The 25,632-nt window shown below is 47.7% G+C and overlaps 1 protein-coding gene across 14 annotated transcripts in view; it reads left to right on the forward strand.

Moving 5' to 3' along the window:
• LOC147105014 (suppressor of tumorigenicity 7 protein homolog) overlaps positions 1-25,632 on the forward strand; it is a 179,296-nt gene that overhangs the window by 57,721 nt on the left and 95,943 nt on the right. For 12 of the 14 annotated variants that reach the window (XR_015081668.1, XM_086011016.1, XM_086011025.1 and 9 more), the window contains 3 exons: positions 4,212-4,294; positions 17,037-17,199; positions 24,747-24,801. Coding sequence is in view for 13 of the 14 variants with exons in the window: in XM_086011016.1 (XP_085867142.1) it covers positions 4,212-4,294; positions 17,037-17,199; positions 24,747-24,801 (301 nt within the window). In the remaining variant the exon portion in view is untranslated. The remainder of the gene's footprint in view (positions 1-4,211; positions 4,295-17,036; positions 17,200-24,746; positions 24,802-25,632) is intronic. The other 2 variants (XM_086011019.1, XM_086011021.1) reach the window with 2 other exon arrangements.

Consider the following 25,632-nt stretch of genomic DNA (forward strand, 5'->3'; position numbering starts at 1 on the left):
CGCCACTGGCAGGAGGGTGTCAATACAGCGTGACCAGTTTACATAGGCAGTGTCCATCAAGTGTGGACGTAGAAATTGATAAAGAAACAAGTTGGCAGTAAGTGCATAAAGATGAAAGATTTTTTAATATATTGCACTTTTAATACATAAGGATTTGTCATTCTATTCAGTCTACATTAGACTATTGCCGTATGGCGTTGTCACGAGGCTTATTGAGCCTTTTGGTACCAATAATGCAAAAGGAAAAAAAAATCACACGTCAACATGCTTTACTATTCTAGTAACCAGTTCTATTCTGAAACTCTTAATTCATCACCTCCAACTTAATCCCATCACTCCCAGTAGCAGTGACTTGTATCCACCCTAGTACCTTAGCACAGTGGGTAGCACTCTCCCCTCTAAGTCACAAGGTCATGGGTTCAAACCCTCGGGTGATTGTCAAAGATCCCGTGGCACTATTTGAAGAAGAGCAGGGGAGTTCTCCTCAGTGTCCGGGCCAGTATTTATTCCTCAATCAACATCACTGGAAAAACCCCCCCAGATTATTTGGTCGTTATCACATTGCTGTTTGTGGGGCCTTGCTGTGCGCAAATTGACAGCCACGTTTCCTACATTACAACCGTGACTACACTTCATTGGCTGTGAATCATTTTGGGATGTCCTGGTGTGAAACACTGATGGGTACCCAAGTGTGTCACTGTATAACATTGAGGTACAGTCCTGGTGGGTACAGGTCTGTCTCTGTATAACACTGGGGTACAGTACTGGTGGGTACAGGTCTGTCTCTGTATAACACTGGGGTACAGTACTGGTGGGTACAGGTCTGTCTCTGTATAACACTGGGGTACAGTACTGGTGGGTACAGGTCTGTCTCTGTATAACACTGGGGTACAGTACTGGTGGGTACAGGTCTGTCTCTGTATAACACTGGGGTACAGTACTGGTGGGTACAGGTCTGTCTCTGTATAACACCGGGGTACAGTACTGGTGGGTACAGGTCTGTCACTGTATAACACGGGTACAGTATTGGTGGGTACAGGTCTGTCACTGTATAACACTGGGGTACAGTACTGGTGGGTACAGGTCTGTCACTGTATAACACTGGGGTACAGTATTGGTGGGTACAGGTCTGTCACTGTATAACACGGGTACAGTATTGGTGGGTACAGGTCTGTCACTGTATAACACTGGGGTACAGTACTGGTGGGTACAGGTCTGTCACTGTATAACACGGGTACAGTACTGGTGGGTACAGGTCTGTCACTGTAACACGGGTACAGTACTGGTGGGTACAGGTCTGTCACTGTAACACGGGGGTACAGTACTGTTGGGTACAGGTCTGTCACTGTATATAACACTGGGGTACAGTACTGGTGGGTACAGGTCTGTCACTAACACGGGGGTACAGTACTGGTGGGTACAGGTCTGTCTCTGTATAACACTGGGGTACAGTACTGGTGGGTACAGGTCTGTCTCTGTATAACGGGTACAGTACTGGTGGGTACAGGTCTGTCTCTGTATAACACTGGGGTACAGTACTGGTGGGTACAGGTCTGTCTCTATAACACTAGGGTACAGTACTGGTGGGTACAGGTCTGTCACTATAATTCGGGTACAGTACTGGTGGGTACAGGTCTGTCACTGTATAACACTGGGGTACAGTACTGGTGGGTACAGGTCTGTCACTATAACACGGGTACAGTACTGGTGGGTACAGGTCTGTCACTGTATAACACTGGGGTACAGTACTGGTGGGTACAGGTCTGTCACTAACACTGGGGTACAGTACTGATGGGTACAGGTCTGTCACTAACACTGGGGTACAGTACTGGTGGGTACAGGTCTGTCACTAACACTGGGGTACAGTACTGGTGGGTACAGGTCTGTCACTATAACACTGGGGTACAGTACTGCTGGGTACAGGTCTGTCACTGTAACACTGGGGTACAGTACTGGTGGGTACAGGTCTGTCACTGTATAACACGGGTACAGTACTGGTGGGTACAGGTCTGTCTTTGGTGCTGAAAGTGGCAGGGAAATTTGAGAGGAGAAACTAAGACTGCCACAAAATATTAAAGTGCATTAGTGTACGTGTGAGTTGGTGTACAGTAAACCTTGTGATAAAACCACGACGGGAAGTGTAAACTGCTGACCTCAAGTGTGAAAGCTTCGGCTTTGTGTTAATTTAAAATTACACCCTTTAAATTGTGCTTGCTTTCAAAATTGGAAAAACAAAATCGCTAAAAATTGAAACCGAGATCTGACTGGACTGTATGCGCATTGCAGGAAAACAGAACAGTCTCTGGCCTGGGTAGCCAGAGATTAAGAAAAACCATGGCTCTCGCTGGCCCAGCCTCCCTCCTCAGGACATTCTGCCTCATGCAGTGCTACAGTTCAACCCCTCTGGACCATTAGATCCATCGGCAGGTTTAAAGAACATAGGAAATAGGAGCAGGAGTAGGCCATTCGGCCCTTTGAGCCTGCTCTGCCATTCAATAAGATCATGGCTGATCTACCTTTGATAGTTTCCTGTCAAAATTTATAAAAGTAAAATAAGACAGTGCCAACCGCTGTGCAAAGTGCCAACCTGCCAGCCGTGGCTCAGTGGGCAGCACCCTCGCCTCTGAGTCAGAAGGTTGTGGGTTCAAGTCCCACTCCAGAGACTTGAGCACAAAAATCTAGGCCGACACTCCCAGTGCAGTGCTGAGGGAGTGCTGCACTGTCGGAGGTGCCGTCTTTTGGATGAGATGTTAAACCGAGGCCCTGTCTGCCCTCTCAGGTGGACATAAACGATCCCATGGCACTATTTTGAAGAAGAGCAGGGGAGTTCTCCCTGGTAGACAATATTTATCCATCACCCAACATAACTAAAACAGATCATCTGGTCATTATCACATTGCTGTTTGTGGGAGCTTGCTGTGCGCAAATTGGCAGCCGCCTTTCCTACATTACAACAGTGGCAACATTCCAAAAGTACTTCATTGGTTGTAAAGCGCTTTGGGACGTCCTGAGGTTGTGAAAGGCGCTATATAAATGCAAGTCTTTTCTTATTTTCTTTCTTTCCATATCCTGTCCAGCAAGTATGAGATCCAGAGCCTGCTTGGGGTGAGGTTTGAGTTGAATATCTTAAAAGTGTTTATAGAATAGGACCCTCAATGAATCATGTACACTCGATCCTTATTCCATACACTGACGTCCCTCACTTCGATGATCACAGACGTTTACAAAGAATCCCAGATTACCGGAATTACTGAGCAGTGTTTTTATTTTGCAAGCCTCTGCTGCCACCTTCTGGCGCTCCACTGTCATTGAGCCTTTCTTAGGATCACAGTTGCATTTTCTCGGTGCTGAACGATGAGAAGTAAAAACTTGCATTTATGCAGCGCCTTTGAAGTTCTCTGGACATCCCAAAGTGCTTCACAGCCAATGCATTACTTCTGAAGTGTAGTCACTGTTGTTATGTTGGCAAATGTAGCAGCCAATTTGCGTACAGCAAGGTTCCACACACAGCAGTGAGGTAAATCACCAGTTTTTGTGCTGTTTGAGGGACAAATGCTGACCAGGACACTGAGAACACTGCTGCTGATCTTTGAATAGTGCCGTGGGATCTCTTGGCATCTACCTGAACAGGCAGATGAACTCTTGATTTCAATATTTCATCTGAGAGACAGCACCTCTGACAGTGCAGCACTCCCTCAGTACTGCACTAGGAGTGTCGGCCTGTAGCATGTGCTCGAGTCCCTGGAGTGGGACTGTGAACCCACAACCTTTTGATTCCGAGGCGGGAATGCTGCCCACCAACGTTCCCTTTTAAGCTGCGTGGCCGCGCAGCGCTCTGGAGCTCCCACGCTTCTGGCTTACCGGCTTTTACATTGGCGGGGGGGGGGCGGAAACTGCGCATGTGCGGTATCTTGAATGGGCCCCGCAGCCCCTTAAAGGGGCCGCGCACCCCCAAAAAAATTAAAGGGAACCTCGCTACCCACTGAGTCACGGATGACCATCCACAGAGTATTGGAGGAAACTTAATAACTATCAGATAGGATGAATGAGAAAATGATATTCATCTCATCAGCTTGGACTGGATTTGCACCTCATCCCATTTGGTGACCAAAGAAGCTTCAACTCTGTTTCCTTTTATTTTCTCACGTGCTTGTGTTGCTCTCGGAGTCTGTTTTCCTTGTTTACCTGTGAATAATTTCTCTTCCTTTCAGTAACTGCGTTTCTCAACACATTGACTCCGAAGTTCTATGTGGCATTAACAGGGACGTCCTCTCTCATATCAGGACTCATATTAGTAAGTATTATAATCCATTATTTAAAAAAAAAAAAAATATTCTTGCATTGATCAGGGATTCTGCAGCTGGTCGCTCTCCACTGACCCCCTCCACTGACCCCCCCCAATGGATGTGGTCTCCAGGGAGGAACATTTCCTCCGATGTCAGTTTCTCCGAAAAAATCTTGTTCTTTTTGAACTTAGTTACCATTTCGCTAAAAATACTGAACATAAGAAATGGTCTTGTGGGGTGATCTGATGGAGGTGTTTAAAAACCTTAAAAAGATTTGATGGGGTTGATACGGAGAAACTATTTCCTCTGCTGGGGGGAATCGAGAAGGAAGGGATATAATCTTAACATTAGAGCGGGCCGTTCAGGGGGGAAATCGGGAAGCACCTTTTCACACAAAGGGGAGTGGAAATCTGCAGATCTCGTCCCCCGAAAGGCTGTGGATGCTGGGGGTCACTTGGAGCTTTCAAGACTGAGGGCGATAGAGTTTTATTAGGTAAGCGTATCGAGGGATACGGAGTTGATTTACCGCTCAGCCACGATCTAACTGAATGGCGGAGCAGGGTCGAGGGGCTGAGTGCCTCCCTCCTGTTCCTAATGGAAACCAGAGGAAATCTTCCCGGCCTCTCCCTCCACCGTCCCCCCCCACACATGAGGCCAGGATTCGGCAGTCCCGTGGTGGGCACCATAATGTGAGAGCACGCCGTCACTCACTGCGGGGACCTGAACACAAAGATAAGCTGAAATAACAACAGAAAACGCTGGAGAAACTCAGCAGGCCAGGCAACATCCGCGGAGAGAGAAATAGAGTCAACGTTTCAGGTCGAAACCCTTCGTCAGGACTGGGTTTTGACCTGAAACGTTGGCCCCGATTTTCTGCCAACCGTCGGGCGGCTTTTCAGGCGGGCGGGGGCCGAAAATCGCCAAAATAGGGGGTAGCGAACCCCCCCGGTCCGACTTTCGGACCGCCGTTTCTCCGCGAGCCGATTCAGTCCCGCCCGCCGCTGGCGGGACTGGCTGTCGGGACCCTGATCACCAATTATTGGCATGTTTAATGCCATTTTAGGGTGCCCTTGCAATTTTCAGGGGTTCCCCACACTAAACACGCCTGCGGGGAACCCCGCTGATGAAACCTGGCGTGAAGCTTGCCGGCTTGCTTGCTGTCAGCTGCAGGTCATTCGGGAAAGCTGCGATTTAAAGGGACAGCACTTGTATGTTGAAGGACCTTGTTGCTGCAGGCTTGGGGCTACTTCTTCAAGGCTTAGGCACAGCTGTGGAAGGTTGGAGTCTCACACACTTCTCCAATGTGATCTCCTTGGAAGCCCCTCTCGCCACCCTCACTCCGCGCTTCCTCAGCGGAGGCATCTACGAGAAGCATGGGATGCCTTTTTTTCCATCCCTTCTTGCCATTAGAGGATCTCCAACAGCAGAGGCGGCAGCAGCAGAACCAGGAACAGCAGGATGAGCACCAGGAGCACCAGGCTGCTGCTCACACACCTGAAGCTGCACAGGCCAGAAGGGGCCAGCGCTTGGAAGTGGCTTGAGAGCACCTTGCTGTGCTTTAGGGGGTCATGGGGACCCGTCTCTGCACTGGCAGTCCTACTCAGAAGGACTTCCATGAAGGTCTGGTTTCTCTGTTCAATAGATGGCCAACGCTGCTCAAGAGATGTCATTCTCTTATGAGCACTCACCATGTTTTCCGTACCCTGGCGAGTTATCTCCTCCGTGGAGGTTGCCAACCTTTCCATGGTGATGCGTTCATGCGCCAATGCCTCCACAAAGGCTCTGCTCCTGTTCGCGATGGACTCCTCCATTCGCTCCACACTCGCAGCGACTTTGGAGACAAAAACTGCCAGAGACTCCTGCATCTGTGCATGGAGATCCATCACCTCTTCTCTTGCGGATGGACCCAGAGGCAGAGAGTCGACATGCAGCGCAGCTGAGCTGAGCTGGCAGAGTCCTGCGCCCTCCGACGAGGACTCTCCACTGCTGTCCCTGTCTCCAGAATCTGCTGAGGCTCACTTGTGAGCTGTGAAACACCAGGTGACAACACTACTCTATGTCCCGAAGGCCCCCCTGAGGTGTGAGTGTCTGCGCTGGTGCTGGGTGCGCTTACTTCTGCTGACGCTGCGCCCTCAGGTTGGAGCTTCCTCTGAGGAGTCTGGCTGCACAGCCTCTTCCTCCTCCACAGTGGGGACGGGGGCTCTGGATGGTCCTGTGGGGGAGTAAAGGAAGGAGTTAGAGATGTGATGCCAAGGTTACATGCACATTCGAGTTGACATCTGCTGACACCTGCATCCATGCAGCCTTGGTCTCAGTGGGAGGCCTCTTCCTGCCTGACCTAGGGAAGAGGACCTCCCTGTGGGCCCTAACCCCATCCAATAATGCCTGCAGTGAAGCTTCGTCGAATTTGGAGGCAGCTCGGGGTCTGGCACTGGCCACAGCTGCTGCAGGCTCCTCTGCCATCCTGTATGGTTCGTTTGGAAGCCAACAGAGGAAGCAATGCTTGCTGTGGACCTTGAAAGCACCACGAATGATGACATCATACTGTGGGGCTTTCTGACTGCCCACACGCTGGAAATTAATTGGCCACTTGAGGGAAAATTGCGTGGAGCTGGCTGACACACTTTTGTGTGTCAGAACCCCAGATTTGGGGGAATCCGACCATTTCCCACAAAATCGGGCCCGTTGACTCTATTTCTCTCTCCACAGATGTTGCCTGGCCTGCTGAGTTTTTCCAGCATTTTCTGTTTACTTTGGATTTCCAGCATCCGCAGTATTTTGCTATCGTACAAAGATAATTTGATTGGGTCAGGTATTGGAGGGCTGCGGCCATGTGCACAGACACAAACCATTGTGAAAGCACAGTCCATTAGTGCATTTAAAAGTGAACGGGATCGTTTGATGGGAAAAGAAGAACATGAAAAGAATGTGGCGAGAAAGCAGGAGAGCAGAGATAGTCTAGGGCGGTTCGCCTGGAGAAACACATTGAGATTTGATGGGCCGAATGGCCTGTTTCTGTGCTGTGACATTCTACGATTCTACATGGCTGACGTAGAAATGCATAGCAGTTACAACATGGAAACAAAGAGGCTGTTCAGCTCATCTAGTCCGGGCCTGTCTTTACCTGCCACACGAGCAAATAGTTCTAATCACATTTACCCGCCCTGTTCCCATGTCCCTTCAACTCCTTTTCCTTCATCCACCTCTCCAATCGAATCTTCAGTCTTGACATAGCCTCTGCCTCAACCGCTAACCCTGGAAGTGAATCCCACAGCCTCACAACTCTCTGTGTGAAGGAAGTTTATCCTGCCCTCTCTTCTAAACCTCTCGCATTTAATCTTGTAACTGTGGCCCCTCGTTCTTGACCCTTCAACTACTGGAAGCAGCCTGCTTCTATCTACCCTGTCCGTTCCTTTCATATCATTGAAAAAAACTTGGGAGTGTCCTTCGGTAACCGATTTGTGTGGGAGTTGGTCGAGGAATTGGAATGTCTGTCTGTCTTAGGGGTGAGAGTCTTATCTGTGTGAGCTTCTATGTTTGTGTTCGGTCCACATAAAATACTGTAGTGACAATCAACGTTCTCGTTAAGCTACGCAGCCGCGCAGCGGTCTGGAGGTCCCGGGCAGGCCGTTCACCGGCTTTCCTACATTACAACAGTAACTACACTCCAGAAGTACTTCATTGGCTGTAAAGCGCTTTGGGACGTCCGGTGGTCGTCAAAGGCGCTATATAAATGCAAGTCTTTTCTTTCTTTTTTTTGCATGGGAGAAACCGCGCACGTGCGAAGATTTGAATGGGCCGCGCATCCAAAAAAAATTTACAGGGAACATTGGTGACAATGTGTGCAGGTTTTACAGGTGAACTGTGACGTAATAAAACTCACTACACACTTGGTTTGAGTATAAAGCAAGGCTTTAATCAACTTGTTTCAGAACATGGAGGTCTAGTTGTACTTCACTAGTTCCTTGTCTTACAAAATGTCCCTGAGCAAGCTGGGCCCACGCCCGAGTATTTATATTCCTTGGACGGCGCCACCAGCTGGCCATCCAGCGTTATTTCATGAGTAGTTTCTTTATGATGATGAGATTTATAACAAACTGTACATTCATGAGAATTAAGAGCAAGCAATAGAGACTCCTAAAGCTCAGTAATGGCTTACTCTGGTTTAGTTCTGCAATAGTGCTGCCCTTTTATTCCTCTGTCTTTATAAGCCCATACAGGCAGTGCCCTGCTCCCACTGTGCCCAGTGCCATTTTTGTGGGAGTGGAGTGTGATTTCACTTTAGAATGACTCTCGAATTCTTCCCCCTCCCCTCCTGTCCCCCATTCTCTTGGTGTTGCGGAGGGAAAGAATTAAATGCGTTGCCGTCCCCACCACTCGCACCGCCCATGCTTCTCACGGGCAGCTGATTGCATCTAGCAAACGGCGTTAATTACAAAGGTGCTGCTTAAACCATATTAATCGCACCAACTATTTTGCGCCGTTCAATAAACATGTCGCGTACTCCCCATTTAAAAGCCTCTGCTGATTTCAGCCAAAGTCAGGGCTTCGAGCATTTTCAATCAGCTCGTTATGGTGCGATTACCTGACGATGAGATTCTGGTGCGACTGCTGGCAATTCAGAGAGGCCGTTACTGAGAGTTCCTGTTTTAAAAAAAAATATGTTGGTTACTTTGCTTGTTTGTTTTACCGTCCACTGTGTATAGCGGGCAAATCGCACTCACACCAACGCGCTCGTTTTTGGTCACTGTCCTAATGTCTCCTTATGTGGCTCGGTGTCAAATTTTGTTTGATGATCGCTCCTGTGAAGTGCCTCGCGACATTTTACTACGTTAAACGTGCTGTATAAATGCAAGCTGTTGATGTTTTTTTGAGGATGGACAGTGTTATAAATCTCATCATCAAGAAGCTACTCATGAAATAACGCTGGACGGCCAGCTGGTGGTGCTGTCCAAGGAGTATAAATACTCGGGCGTGGGCCCAGCTTTCCAGGGACATTTTGTAAGACAAGGAACTAGTGAAGTACAACTAGACCTCCATGTTCTGAAACAAGTTGATTAAAGCCTTGCTTTATACTCAAACCAAGTGTGTAGTGAGTTTTATTACGTCAGACAGGATGCAGAGTTTAAAGCTCAGCTCAAGGTTGTGCAGGACGCCAAGGTTTTGCACGAGTGAGCAGTCAGACGGTGGGGGGGAGGGGGAATGGAATCGGTGGAAAGGGAGCGGAGTTTAGGGCAGGGGCCAAAAATGATGACCGTGGTCTTATTGGTAAGTTGGAGGAAGTTGTGGTTGATCCACGACTTGATGACAGACAGAGGCTGTCCGACAGCATGAGAGTTGGAGCTGGGCTTAAAAGTGGATAAATCCCCAGGCCCAGACGAGATGTATCCCAGGCTGCTGTGTGAGGCAAAGGAGGAGATTGCAGGGGCTCTGACACAAATTTTCAGAACCTTTCTGGCCACAGGACTGGAGAACAGCTAACGTAGTACCATTGTTCACGAAGGGTAGTAGGGATAAACCAGGGAATTACAGGCCAGTGAGCCTAACATCAGTGGTATGAAATTATTGGAAAAAATTCTGAGGGACAGAATTAGCCTCCACTTGGAGAGGCAGGGATTAATCAGGGATAGTCAGCATGGCTTTATCAGGGGGAGATCATGTCTGACCAGTTTGATTGAATTTTTCAAGGGGGTGACGAGGTGTGTGGATGAGGGTACTGCAGTTGATGTAGTCTACATGGACTTCAGTAAGGCTTTTGACAAAGTCCCACATGGGAGACTGGTCAAGAAGGTAAGCGCCCATGGGATCCAGAGCAATTTGGCACATTGGATCCAAAATTGGCTTAGTGGCAGGAGGCAGAGGGTGATGGTCGAAGGTTGTTTTTGTGACTGGAAGCCTGTGTCCAGTGGTGTACCGCAGGGATCGGTGCTGGGTCCTTTGCTGTTTGTAGTGTACATTAATGATTTAGATACGAATGTACGAGGTATGATCAGTAAATTCACAGATGACACAAAAATTGGTGGAGTGGCAAATAACGAGGAAGGAAGCCTCAGGCTACAGGACGATATATACGGGTTGGCAAATGGAATTTAACCCTGAAAAGTGTGAGGTGATGCATTTTGGGAGGACTAACAAGACAAGGGAATACACAATGAATGGTAGGACCCTAGGAAGGACAGAGAATCAGAGGGACCTTGGTGTGCATGTACATAGATCCCTGAAGGCAGCAGGACAGGTAGATAAGGTGGTTAAAAAAGCATATGGGATACTTGCCTTCATTAGCCGAGGCATAGAATATAAGAGCAGGGAGGTTATGATGGAGCTGTACAAACGCTAGTTAGGCCACAGCTGGAATACTGTGTGCAGTTCTGGTCGCCACACTATAGGAAGGATGTGATTGCATTGGAGAGGGTGCAGAGGAGATTCACCAGGATGTTACCTGGGCTGGAGCGCTTCAGCTATGAAGAGAGACTGGACAGGCTGGGGTTGTTTTCCTTAGAGCAGAGAAGGCTGAGGGGGGACCTGATTGAGGTGTACAAAATTATGAGGGGCATAGATAGGGTAGATAGAGAGGAACTTTTCCCCTTAGTAGAGGGGTCAATAACCAGGGGGCATAGATTCAAGGTAAGGGGCAGGAGATTTAGAGGGGATTTGAGGAAAAACTTTATCACCCAGAGGGTGTTTGGAATCTGGAACTCACTGCCTGAAAGTGTGGTAGAGGCAGGAACCCTCACAACATTCACGAAGCATTTAGATAAGCACTTGAAACGCCATAGCATACAAGGCTACGGACCAAGTGCTGGAAAATGGGATTAGAATAGACAGGGCTTGATGGCCGGCGCGGACACGATGGGCTGAAGGGCTTCTTGCTGTGCTGTATAACTCTATGACTCTATGGGTGTCATCAGCATCCACGGAGATGCTGACTCGGTGCAGATGATGTGATTGAGAGGCCGTGAATAGAACCCTTAGCGAACTCCGGAGGTGGCAGTGAAAGTTTTCTTTATTTGTGAAATGTATATAATATACAGAGAATATAAATGTATATGATACACATATGTTTTCATTCGGTTGGATGGTATGTTAATTTATACCACCTAACAGTACAATGTATTATGGTGTTTAAGTTGCCTTATCTCCTTGAAGTTGTCAAGTCTAATTACTGTAAGTAAACACAGCATGAGGTTAGTCAAAGTTTAGTTGGTGTTTGAGGGACGATAGCAGGTTGGAGGTGCTTGTAAATTTCCAACTCTAGCCCCGTATAGCTGGCTAAAATAAAGCTTGTTTTTTTAAATATACTTTTTACACTTTGAAGGATGAGGTCTGAAGTGTGTCAGCTCTCTCACAACTTCAATAAAGCAGTTCATTTGCTGCACTATTCATTTCTTTCCCCTCGCTATCTTTCCTCCTCCTCCTCTCCTGAAGGTGCTGGATATAGTTCCATGTTTGCACAGTGTTCAGTTCCATTCGCAGTTCCTCAGATACTGAAGCAGTCTGTGCCCGCATGCAGCAAGACCTGGACAACATCCATTGAACTAATAAGTAACATTTGTGCCAGGCAATGATCATCTCCAAAAAGAGTGAGCATGACTACCTCCCATGTTATTCTACGGCGAGTGGCTCCCCTCCTGACTCCAGAAAGCCTCTCCACAAGGACAAGGCAGGAGTGCGATGGAGTACTCTCCACTTGCCTGGGTGGGGGCAGCTCCAGCAGCACTCAAGAATCTCACCATCATGCAGGATAAAGCAGTCCGCTTGATCGGCACTTCACCCACTAGCTTAAACACCCACTCCCTCCACCACCGGCGCACCGTGGCTGCAGTGTGCACTATCAACAGGATACACTGCAGCAACTCGCCAAGGCTTCCTGGGCAGCACCTCCCAGACCTGCAACCTCCGCAGTGTCGAAGGACGAGAGCAGCAGGTGTATGGGAACACCATCACCTCCAAGTTCCCTTTCAGGTCACCCACGATCTTGGACATGTATCGCCGTTCCTTCTCCGTCGCTGGGTCAAAATCCTGGCACTCCCTACCTCAGTGCTGCGGGAGCACCGCCACCACACGGACTGTAGCGGCTCAAGAAGAAGGCCCACTATCACTTTCTCAAGGGCAACTAGGGGATGAGCAATAAATGCCAGCCTTGCCAGCAACACACACATTCCCGAGAATTAATTTTGAAGAATGTGCACTTGGAACTTTCCACTACTTAGCCCAAGTGGACATTCTAAATGTATGGGCCGAGACTGTGAGTGTTAGCAGCTATCCATGCATGGTTGGGGAGGGGGACTTCACAATTGAGCTTGATTCCGTTTTCATCCAATGACCACATACGCAATTTCGAGCAGGGGGCATTGGATATTTGTCTGGAGCATTGACTTTCCACTCCGTAGCTCAGGGAAACCGTGGTCAACTCAAGTGTCCTTACTGCTGCCCGAGTGGAGATCAGCTTTATTTATTCATTCAGGGGATGTGGGCGTCGCTGGCAAGGCCAGCATTTATTGCCCATCCCTAATTGCCCCTGATAGAAACATAGAAGATAGGAGCAGGAGTAGGCCATTCGGCCCTTCGAGCCTGCTCCGCCATTTAACGAGATCATGGCTGATCATCCAAACCCTAGCACCCGGTCCCTACACCGACGGCCATCCCACACAAGCCGTAACCCCACGTATTTAATCCCCCCTAACACTAAGGGCCAATTTTTTATCATGGCCAATCAACCTAACCCGCACATCTTTGGACTGTGGGAGGAAACCGGAGCACCCGGAGGAAACCCACGCAAACACGGGGAGAATGTGCAAACTCCTGATACAACTGAGTGTCTTGCTGGGCCATTTCAGAGGGCAGTTAAGAGTCAACCAAGAGTCATTGCTGGAGTCTCATATCGGCCAGACCGGGTAAGGACGGTAGATTTCTTTCCTAAAGGACATTAGTGAACCAGATGGGTTTTCACGACAATCCTATAGTTACATGGTCGCTATTATGGATACTAGCTTTTTATTCCAGATTTAATTAATTAATGAAGTAAATTTAAATTCGCCAGAAGCTGTGGTAGAATTTGAACTTGTGACTCCAGATCATTAGTCCAGTGACAGAACCACTACACAACCACTATGGTACTGTACCCAGGCTAACATGGCACAGCCCAGAGATTAAATGGCATGTACAATTCAGGTTTATGGAGGACAGTGCCTTGCTCACATAGCTGTTAGAGGAGCTAAGTTTTTATTATTTTATATTTGCAATGTGTAACTTGTACAGGCGCCCCTCGCGCATTCTCCAGGGCTCAGTCTCACTGTTTATAGTGCTGACTTTCATGGCTGTATTGTGATTTGTGTGTGTGTGTGTGTGTGTGTGTGTGTGTGTGTACACATGCTCATATCACAACCATGTGTGTGCACTTCAGAGAGTGTGCATGCAAATCAGTCTGCATATTTCATAATGCATCCTTTGTTTTATTTTAAAAGTTAGTTTTAAATAGAACATAGGAAAGCACATCACCCAGATGCTTTAAGCTGGGTGTCAGTTTGGTTGCCCTTTTCTGCACAGCCTCCCATGCCTGGATATCCTTGCTATAGTTTAGTGACCAGAATTGTGCACAATACTCCAGATGTGACTGTACCAGTGCCTTGCACAGACTAATTTATCAACTCCTGGGGTTTCTGCGCTCTCTCTCTCTCTTTCTCTCTGCCTATACATCACAAGATCCCGTTAGTTTTCCTTAATGCACCGCACTCTGTGCTTTTGGTTTCAGTGCGTGCTCCACCCGTACCCTCCGATCACTGTTTTCTTGTGTCCTGTAGCCCAGGGCCTTTTTGTTTATATTCCCTTCGCTTATTTCCCTTCCAACTCATCCCTTCCATCTTCCTGACCTATCCACCTCCCGTTGTATTCGGTTTGTCTGTTCTCTATTGTTTGATCCCCCATCAATTTGGTGTCTTCCGCAAACATGAACACCTTTCTTGCTGTCCCCAGTTCCAAATCATTGATATGGAAACCGTGATGGGCCGCCATATCCTCGAAGAACTCCGGTGAAACCTCCTGCTTGTGAATCCATGCTAATGCGCCATTGTTGCACCAGATGTATCTCCCTCTACCTTCTGAAATATTCCAACTGCAGATGTTACTCCATAACATTTGCTGCCCGTATCCTAACTCGCACCAAGGCCCATCACCCCTGTGCTTGCTGATCTACATTATCTCCAGGTCTGGCAACGCCTTGTTTTTAAAATTCTCATCCTTGTCCTCAATGGCCTCTCTCTGTAACCTCCTCCAGCCCTACAACCCACAGTTATCTCTGCGCTCCTTCAATTCTGGCCTCTTGCGCATCCCTGATTTTCATCGCTGCACCATTAGCGGTCGTGCCTTCAGCTGCCTGGGCCCTAAGCTCTGGAATTCCCCCCCTCAACCCGCCTTTAAGTCGCTCCTTAAAACCTAACTCTTTTTTACCACGCTTTTGGTTATCTGTCCTAATATCTCCTTGGCTCAGTGTCAAATTTTGTCTGATAAAATCCCCGGGTCGTTTTACTACGTTAAAGGCGCTATATAGATGCAAGTTACTGTTGTTACGCTCCGTGGTTTGCAGGTTTCTGGTGTTGCATGTTCAGGGAATCTGTTGTCAGAAAGGTTTAACTGTGTGATCCTTATTCTGCTCCTCAGAACGACCCATTCTTGCAAACTTCAAACCAGCCAGCAAGAGGCGCCTGTTGTCTGTGGGTTGTGAAACAGAAAAAACAACCCTTCAGTCACACTGCACGCTTCCCCACCAAGCAGCATGCTGACAGCTCGTACAAATTCATTATAGCCACATTTTCAAATCATGTGCATAAAGTCCTTTGAAAGCATGCTTTGGCTAGTCACTCCCGGCTCGAACACATTGCCTCGAAACTAATGTACTCTTTCACAACATTTAAAAGAAAACTTTTTTTAAAAATCTATACCAGGCACATTTTATTTAAACTGTGATGATGTACAGCTTCACTGGAAAGGTCACAAAAAGTTAAAGGTTTAAGCCTGTGCAGTGGGAACTGAAGCTGAAGAATGTGAAGTGCTTTACGACGGGCACTTCAGGACATACACTGAAACTGGTGCTGGGATGTTCTGAGTGTACGTTTGACATGGACAAACAAATAGCTTTTTTTCGTTGCCTTTGCACGAAATTTGTTCCCTTGTGGGTTCCCTGGAGGTGCAGTGAGGAAATTGCGTTCGAATGCGTAACATGGCATTTGCACTAAATTAGATACAGCTCTCCCCAACAGACCTAGGGCACTGGGAGCTGCTGGTTGCCCAGTCCTTGGAGCAGTAAAAGTACTGGTAGTCCAGGTTGTGGGGCAGTAAAATACTGGCAACCCATGTTGTAGGGAGCTACCAATCGGAAAGTTTATTTGCTATAAACTTTTGATTTCTCTCCACTTTTTTTCTAAAAATGTGTGGTGTTTTTCTTATTCTCTCTTGTCTCCTAGGGCTGTGTCCTGTTCCCCAGGTATGTGTCCCATCTCCCATGCTGCATCCCGTCCTGCCCTGTCCCCCGGGCTGCGTCCTGTCCATCTTTCCCGCCGGCTTTTGTCAATCCCGCTTTGTAACCAGGCGCTTTCAATGTGCACTCGGGCGACTCCTGGCGGAGACTCTCCTTCAGGTGATAACTTTCCTCTCCTGTCGAGGTACAACACATAGGACATGTAACATGTTGCCAACTGTGCTGCCTTGTTTCTTGAATACGTTAGAATTAAGGAGGAGAGAGAGGTGGGAGAGGCTTAGGGAGGGAATTCCAGAGCCTAGGGCCCAGGCAGCTGAAGGCACAGCCAGCGACTCCTGCTCGAAAGTGTGTGAGCGAATATGGGGTGTGAATAGGATTGGTCTCGGCTGTGATGGCCCCTCTTCCACCCCAATCTAAAAGGCTTTCTAAATGTGTCCGGGCACACGTATTTAGAAAGCCGTATGGATGAGGTAGAGGAGGGTGTTTGGAGGCTGGGGAGCCCACAGTTGAACACTTCAGGAGGAAATGGGGAACGGGGGCAGATGAGTTTTGTTAGGTCCCGTGAATTGATGAGAGCAGGTTAAATACAAGCCATTGCTACACTTTTCTGTGGTATTGAAAAGAAAACTAATGGAAATGTAATGCTTATTTTTGTCACCAGAAGAGATTGATAAAAACTGAACTTAACTCTGTAAAATATAAACCCACAAAAAAGACTTGTATTTCTGTAGCGTCTTTCACGACCTCAGGACGACCCAAAATGTTTTACAGCCAATTAAGTACTTTTTTGAAGTGTAATTTGTAATTTAAGAAATGCAGCATCCAACTTGTGCACAGCAAGCTCCCACCTACAATAACGATAACGACCAGATAATCTGTTTCTGGTGATGTTGATTGAGGGATAAATATTGGCCAGGACACCAGGGAGAACTCCACTGCTCTTCTTCGAGATCGTGCCGTGGGATCTTTTACGTCGACCTGAGAGGGCAGACGGGGCCTCGGTTTATCATCTCATGTGAAAGACGGCACCTCTGCCGGTGCAGCGCTCCCTCAGCACTGCACTGGGAGTGTCGGCCTGGATTATGTGCTCTAGTCTCTGGAGCGGGACTCGAACCCACGACCTCAGGTGATAGAGCTACCCACTGAGCCACGGCTGACACCTGAGCATTTACGAAACGGGAGTAAATTTGCTTTTGGGACTTGGCTGAGGATGGAGGGGAGGGGTCAGCGGTGTCTGGTAATGGTTCAGTCCCTGTACCTATGCTTTCCCGTTTCAGATATTTGAGTGGTGGTATTTTCGGAAGTACGGCACGTCCTTCATTGAGCAGGTCTCCGTGAGCCACCTGCGGCCGCTGCTCGGCGCGGTGGATAATAACTCGTCTTCAGTTCATTTTACCGCCAGCAATGGAGAGGCTGAATCGAACAGGCAAAATGTGTCGGGTAATCACTTCTATTGATACTCTTGATCATATTTGTTCAACAGAATCCACCTACGATTTCAAGGAGCATGTTCTACACAGTACTGTTTAATTTAAATGTCAAGCGATTTCTGCTTCCTCCATTTTAGTTTTCTTTGAGCGACATTTTCTGCTGTTCACTGTTTTAGTAAAGTTTATCAATAGTGAACTTTGGAAGATATATATCTGCCCATCACTATAAATTGCTGGGGATGAAATAATGTAAAATTCTGCACAGAATTCTGTTACTGCAATTAAGGGCTTAAGTTTTTTTTTCAGGAAAAGGACCCAACAGGCTTTTTTATAGACCAATCTGACCTATCCACCATATCCCTCATTCTCCTTTCTCTCCACATACATGTCTGGAACTCATTTATACTCTGTTCCAGTTTCCTTCCCTGGCAACTTATTCCTTAGCTCGGTGACCCTTTGGGTGAAAAGGTTTCTCCTGACTCTCCACCCTGCTCCTGACTTACTCGCGGTTAGCTTGTATCCCCTGTGACTTGAACCCATCACCACAGTAGATAATTTGCCTGGATCAACTTTATCAACTTTCCTCATAAGATGAATTCTTCTTGTACACGATCCATTGTATTGTTCGAATTAGCTCGTGAAATATAACCATATTGGCTGCAGTGTGTCCTGTCTACAGGATGCACTGCAGCAACTTGCCAAGGCTTCTTCGGCAGCACCTCCCAAACCTGCGACCTCCACCACCTAGAAGGGCAAGGGCAGCAGGCGCATGGGAACAGCACCACCTCCAAGTTCCCCTCCAAGTCACACACCATCCTGACTTGGAAATATATTGCCGTTCCTTCATCGTCACTGGGTCAAAATCCTGGAACTCCCTAACAGCACTGCGGGAGTACCTTCACCACACGGACTGCAGTGGTTCAAGAAGGCGGCTCACCACCACCTTCTCGGGACAGCTAGGGATGGGCAATAAATGCCGGCCTTGCCAGCGACGCCCACATCCAGAGAATGAGTAAAAAATAACTACAATTCTGTGACACAGTTGCTTTATTGCAATTAATACCGCTCAATTGGGAATTCTGAGAGACTTCTTGGAGTCACGTTGTGATATTCAGACATTAATTTGGATTAATTTTATTTTTACGACCTTAAAGTCGTCTGGCAGAATACAAAATCAGTGTTGTGGTCAGTACTTGGATTTTGGCGAAAGTTTGTTTGGAAATGGGCCTTGTAACAAAAAGATGGGATTATCACAAAATTTTACAGCACTGAGGCCATTCAGCCATGATGCTTGTTCCGTCTTATCCACTTGGTCTAATTTCCTTGCCCTTTTTCTATGCCCCTTTTAAAAAACAACTTATCTTTGAAATATTTATCAACTATGCTTTTAAAAGCTATTATGGATTTTGCTTTCACTGCTGTTCCATTCCATTGTCCTAACAACCTCTGCATTTAAAATAAAATTCTCATCCTTTGTTCGTTTGGTAAGGGTCATAAGTTATGGCAAATTGCGACAGATTGTGAAACCCTGCAAGAGCAGATGGGCAGACAGGTGGCAGATGCAGGTCAGTGTAGAAAAATGTGGAGCAATACATTTTGGGTGCAAGAATAGGGAAATGTAGTAGGTCTTACATGGTAAGATTTGAACGAGTAGTAGACACTTGAGGTCATTGAAGGTGGCGGTGCAAGGAGATATGGTGATATAAAAAGGGCACACAGAATTGCTGTCTTGCATCTAGAGTCATGCAACACAAAAGCAAGGAGCTAATGTTGAATTTGTACAAAACCCTCGGCCTCAGTTGGAGTGTTGCTGCATAGCCCATCACAGGAGGGATATAAATGGAAAAGGTTCAGTGTAGATTTACTAGGATGTTACCAGGCATGAGGGTTTATAGTTACGAAAAAAAGAGACGCGGGAATTTAGGGTTTTGTTTTCACAAGAGCTGAGATGATTGAGGGTTCTGATTGAGGTCTTCAAGATTATGAAGGGTAGAAAGTGGTAGATTGTTGCTACCGGTTGGCCTCATGGTTATGAGAGGGCACAAATACAAGATAATCAGAAAAATAATTAAAGGGGAGGTTAGAACACATGATTAGAATGTAGAATTCTCTGCCACAAATCATTATTGGAACAGAGTTCACAGAATTTCTTTTCAAAAGTTGCTTGAAATGGAGGGACAGTAAATAGTATGAGTGCAAAAGGCAATGCTGAAGCGTTTGCAACCATCTTCAGCCAGAAGGGTTGAGTGGATGATCAATCTCTGCCTCCTCCTGAGGTCCCCCACCATCACAGAAGCCAGTCTTCAGCCAATTCGATTCACTCCAGGCGACATCGAGAAATGGCTGAACGCACTGGATGCAGTAAAGGCTCTGGGCCCCGACAATATCCTGGCTGTCATGCTGAAGACTTGTGCTCTAGAACTGGCTGCTCCTCTAACCAAGCTGTTCCAGTACAGTTACAACACTGGCATCTACCCAACATAGTGGAAAATTGCCCAGGTATTTCCTGTCCACAAAACGCCTGGATGAGTGCAGCTCCAACAACACTCGAGAAGCTTGACACCATCCAGGACAAAGCAGCCCGCTTGATTGGCACCCCATCCACCACCTTAAACATTCACCTCCTCCACCACCGGCACACCGTGGCTGCAATGTGTACCATCTGCAAGATGCACTGCAGCAACTTGCCAAGGCTTCTTTGGCAGCACCTCCCAAACCCGCGACCTCTACCACCTAGAAGGACAAGGCAGCAGGCGCATGGGAACACCACCACCTCCAAGTTCCCCTCCAAGTCACGCACCATCCGGACTTAGAACTATATCGGCCGATCCTTCATTATCACTGGGTCAAAATCCTGGAACTCCCTCCCTAACAGCACTGTGGGAGCACCTTCACCACATGGACTGCATCGGTTCAGGAAGGCAGCTCACCACCACCTTCTCAAGGGCAACTCGGGATGGGCAATAAATGCTGGCCTTGCCAGCAATGCCCACATCCCATAAACTAATGAATAAAAAAAAAAATCCAATCCTCACCTCTGGCATTCAGCTCTTTTGTCCATGTTTGGACAAAGGCTGTAATGAGGTCTGGAGCTGAGTGGTCCTGGCGGAAACCAAACTGAGCATCGGTGAGCAGGTTATTAGTAAGTGCCACTTGATAGCACTGTCGACGACCCCTTCTATCACTTTGCTGATGATTGAGAGTAGACCGATGGGGTGATAATTGGCCAATCACCGATGCTCAGTTTGGTTTCCACCAGGACCACTCAGCTCCAGACCTCATTACAGCCTTTGTCCAAACATAGATAAAAGAGCTAAAGTGAGAGTGACTGCACTACCCACCAAGGCAGCATTTGACTGAGTGTGGCATCAAGGAGAGAGCCTAACCACCTCCCCTTGACATTCAGTGGCATTACCATCGCCGAATCCCCCAACATCAACATCCTGGGGGTCATCATTGACCAGAAATTTAACTGGCCCAGCCACATAAATACTGTGACTACAAGAGCAGGTCAGAGGCTGGGTATTCTCCGGTGAGTGTCTCTCCTCCTGACTCCCCAAAGCCTTTCCACCATCTACAAGGCACAAGTCAGGAATGTAATGGAATACTCTCCACTTGCCTGGATGAGTGCAGCTCCAACAACACTCCAGAACAAAGCAGGCCGCTTGATTGGCACCCCATCCACTACCTTAAACATCCACTCCCTCCACCACTGGCTGCAGTGTGTACCATCTACAAGATGCAGTGCAGCAACTCGCCAAGGCTTCTTCGACAGCACCTCCCAAACCCGCGACGTCTTCCACCTAGAAGGACAAGGGCAGCAGCTGCATGGGAACACCGCCACCTCCAAGTTCCCCTCTAAGTCACACACCATCCTGACTTGGAAATACATCGCTGTTCCTTCATCGTCACTGGGTCAAAATCCTGACCATCCCTCCCTAACAGCACTGTGGGAGCACCTTCACCACACAGACTGCAGCGGTTCAAGAAGGCGGCTCACCACCACCACCATTGGCAAAAAATGCTGGCCTTGCTAATGACGCCCACATCCCTTAAAGAATTTTTAAAAACAAGCAGGAGAAGGGGAGTGGATGAAGTTGCTTGTGGAGAAACACAGTAGTGCAGACTTGATGGGCTGAATGGCCTGATTCTGTGCTGTAACATTCCGCAATTCTATGAATCGTATAGAGTCACACCTGTATACTGTGCAGGGTCAGATTCACATCTGTATAATGTGACCATATTATGGTAAGTTTCTGTTATGTAAACAGTTTCTTACAGTGAATAAGATGTGGATAAGGAACGGACTTGCACTTGGCTATCTGTGCGGAGCTGCAGTGATACCGATCGTAGCTGCGGATCAGCAGCAGCAGAGAAGACATTCTGTGCCTAAAACAATTGCTGATGTCACGCTACTGTTCAGTCTTTGGCATCAATCCATGAAACGACCTTCAGCAGCACCTCGTTTAAATACTCAAATTAGATTTATTGAACAAGGACACCCAGCAATCAAAGTGTCAACCTCCTGGAGATATGATTGAAAAGCACTAATGGATCTGCTGCAATAAAATAGACTGGTTGGGGATTGGCAGCTTGATTCAGTGGCCAGGCTATAGCTTTTAAGCTCTTCAATCAATCTGCCTGTCCTCAGTTATGACCACCTGTACATTTCCCCTCCTCGTTTGCTAAGCCTCTCCATGGGAGTGCAGAGAGGCAGTCAGGCAAACCTGTTCCCGGCTCTCGGTCGGTGCTGTTGCTTTTAATCTCTTCCCCCTCTCCCCCGCCCCCGACCTCCCCAACCCCTTCGAAACCAATGGGGAAGCAGTGAGGAATCAGTCTCCACCGCTAGAGATCAGAAGCTCAGTGTGTGGCCGCTGTCTTTTTGAGATGCTGGCTGGATTGTGTGTAATAGTTGCCGGGGCAAGTCTCCAAGATGTGCCAACCTCCCCCCCCCCCCCCCCAGCCAGTTAATAGAGCTGAGGTTGGATTGCTTGTCCACTGTTCATTCACCTCTTACTTGAAGGGCTCCAAGCAAACCTCCTTCATGATACACGACGAGTACTTGACTAGCTCAAAGTGCAGTGGACCCTGCATATAATCGGTGTCTCTTTAGCATGCTGAAAGTTCATTTTGCGTTTGCTTGTTCAGTATGCGGTATATGAGAGCTTTAATTAAGAGACTCTGTGAAATAAGTCTCCATCCAACTACTTGTATATCTCCATAGATTCTCTCTCTGCATTACACATGTGACATAAATTTTAACAATAAAGGAGGGAGTTACTGCACTTTGAATGTTCTGCCGAGGAGTTGGGTATTATGGGGTGCGCTGGGGTTCAGCACTTTTGTCACTTACAGGATAGTTGTCTGATGTTTCAGGGGAACACCTTGTTTTTCCAAAGCTGAGATGCAGATGGCTCAGGAGGAGGAACAGCTGGGAATTGGAGCTCCAGGCAGTGTAAGCAGAAAGAAAGAATTTACATTTCTGTAGCACCTTTCACTACCTCAGGATGTCCCAAAGTGCTTTGCAACCAACAAAACACTTTTTGAAGTGTTATAATGTAGGAAAAGCAGGAGCTAATTTGTGCACAAGGTCCCACAAACAGATAATCTGTTTTAGTGATGTTGGTTGAGGGATAAATATTGGCCCAGGACACTAGGGAGAATTCCCCCTGCTCTTCTTCGAAATAGTGGCCATGGGATCTTTTACATCCACCTGAGAGGGCAGACAGGACCTTGGTTTTGCGTCTCATCCGAAAGACGGCACCTCCGATAGTGCAGCACTCTCTCAGTACTGCGCTAGAGAGTCAGCCTAGATTAGATGCTCGAGTCTCTGGAGTGGGACTCCACGATCTTCTGACTCGGAGGCAAGAGTGCTACTTTCTGAGCCATGGCTAACACATGGCTGCAGGAGGAGGAACAGCTGGAAGTGGAGATGCAGGCAGTGCAGGTGTGGGAACAGCTGGAAGCGGAGATGCAGGCAGTGCAGGAGGAGGAACAGCTGGAAGCGGAGATGCAGGCAGTGCAGGTGTGGGAACAGCTGGAAGCGGAGATGCAGGCAGTGCAGGTGTGGGAACAGCTGGAAGCGGAGATGCAGGCAGTGCAGGTGTGGGAACAGCTGGAAGCGGAGATGCAGGCAGTGCAGGTGTGGGAGCAACCAGTAAATAGATTTGCCGATGGTCTAGCAGGAGCAGAAGCTGGGAAGCACAGGGACATGGAGGGGCATTCGAGGGTGAGCAAGAGCAGGTGGCACAGGAGGAGGATCAGCCAGGAAGTGGAGGTACTGGGAAATGCTGGCGGAGGAGCAGGGGAATTGTGTAACAATACTGCTCACATGTAGCATTGTAAATGGATAAGCCATTCATTATATACTCATAATAATTGAGGATTGGTTAAGCATAGATTGGTACGAAGTAGGGCCCACTATATTACAAGTGATACATCTCAAGCACTAAACCCTTTAAAACATTGAGATAAATTAATGCCATTGACCTTTAACCTTGCTAAGACGTAACATAGAGGATGAAAATGGCAAAATAAATGTAGAAGATGTTTCTTCATTCCACAACCTCTGCCAAAGCTGAGCGATATCAGTGCTGGGGAGTTGAATATTTCCATTTCAGGCATTTAGTGCCATCATCAAGCACTCCGTCTACTCTGCCCCAATCTTAAAAGAGCAGCCCATATTGCCCTGGTGTGTTCATTTCCTGCACTAGCTGTCTCTGAATGAGCGTGTCAGTTTTTGTCGAATGCTGCCTGTATCCCAGTATGCACCAAGTCCCACTCACCCATCACCCCAGTCTCGCTGACCTGCATTGGCTGCTGATCTCTGATGCCTCGAATTTAAAATTCTTATCCTTGAGTTTAAATCCCTCTGTGGCCTTACCCCGGCGCCCCCTACCCCCGAAACACTCTGACTCTGACCTCTTCTGCATCTCCAGCTATCTTTGCCACACATTTGGTGGCCGTGCCTTCAGCCGCCTAGGCCCCATGACCTGGAATTCCCTCCCTAAACCCTTCCATCTCAGGACTTCCCTTTCCTCGTTTAAGACCCTCCTTAAAACCTTTCTCTTTGACCAAGTGTTTGGTTACCCCCTTCCTAATATCTCCTTCCTTGGCTCGATGTCCTTTTTTCCTTGTGCCTCTCTGAAGCGCCCTTTAAAATTCTCATCATCGTGTTCAAATCCGAATGTCTCCTCCTTTTGATCAGTGTCAACTTTTGTCATTATGCTTCTATGAAGCGCCTTGGGACAGTTTGCTACGTTGCAGGCGCTATACAAATGCAAATTGTTGTTGTAATTAGGGGGCCTCTGTCCATTAGACTTGAGTCTGGCCAAGTTCAATTCACATTGGACTCTTACAGCCAGCAGATTAAGGAGACTTTCATCTGGGCTGGATTTCAGCCCAAGTCCAAGTGGTGAAAGGTCAATGGCTAACCCACTGCACCAACCAATCTCTGCCTGAGAATCTTTAAGAGCTACATTTACTAGCATCTTGGACTAATTTCTAGTCCACCATTTTGCCTTTTATCATTTAACATCTCAAAATTTGTATTGGCAGAATGTAAGGTGTGGAGAAACCCGCTGAATCTCTTCAGAGGAGCGGAGTATAGCAGGTAAGTCGGTGTCAATCTGATGAATACGGCAAAGTTTGTTAAGTCTGTGTGTGTGGTGTGGAGGGGTGGTGGTGGAGAATGAGGAAAGAAACTAGGCTTCCTTCTCCATAACCACCTCAAGATCTGTTTAGACTTGCCCAATGGGGCCAGTTGGAGTGCTAGTCGAGGGCAGTGCTTCCACACGAGTAAGGAGCTTCTGCAGCTCAGTCTTTTGGGCACTGTAAGATGGCACAAACCTCATTTCCCACAGAGTATCATGCCTATTGCAACTACTGCGAGTGTATAAGCCTCAATAATGACTGGAAGGTGAGCCTTCTACTGTTACTACAGGTTCCATACACTGCACTGCATGAGCTGTGACCACAAATCAACCAGCAACCTACAGCTCAACATAACCAATCAAACCATGAATTAAAAAATGTTCAGTGCTTCTGTAAACTCGCCTGAAACATGAAAGATATCATATGCCCTGGGAGTGTTGGATGGGGACAGTGTAGAGGGATTTTACTCTATATCTAACCCGTGCTGTGCCTACCCTGGGAGTGTTTGATGGGACAGTGTAGAGGGAGCTTTACTCTGTATCTAACCCGTGCTGTACCTGCCCTGGGAGTGTTTGATGGGACAGTGTAGAGGGAGCTTTACTCTGTATCTAATCTGTGCTGTACCTGCCCTGGGAGTGTTTGATGGGGACAGTGTAGAGGGAGCTTTACTCTGTATCTAACACATGCTGTACCTGCCCTGTGAGTGTTTGATGGGACAGTGTAGAGGGAGCTTTACTCTGCATCTAACCCGTGCTGTACCTGCCCTGGGAGTGTTTGATGGGGACAGTGT

The sequence above is a fragment of the Somniosus microcephalus genome, chromosome 18, assembly GCF_052327205.1.
Source record: "Somniosus microcephalus isolate GS21.2 chromosome 18, FLI_Smic_1.0, whole genome shotgun sequence".
NCBI classification, from domain to species: Eukaryota; Metazoa; Chordata; class Chondrichthyes; order Squaliformes; family Somniosidae; genus Somniosus; species Somniosus microcephalus.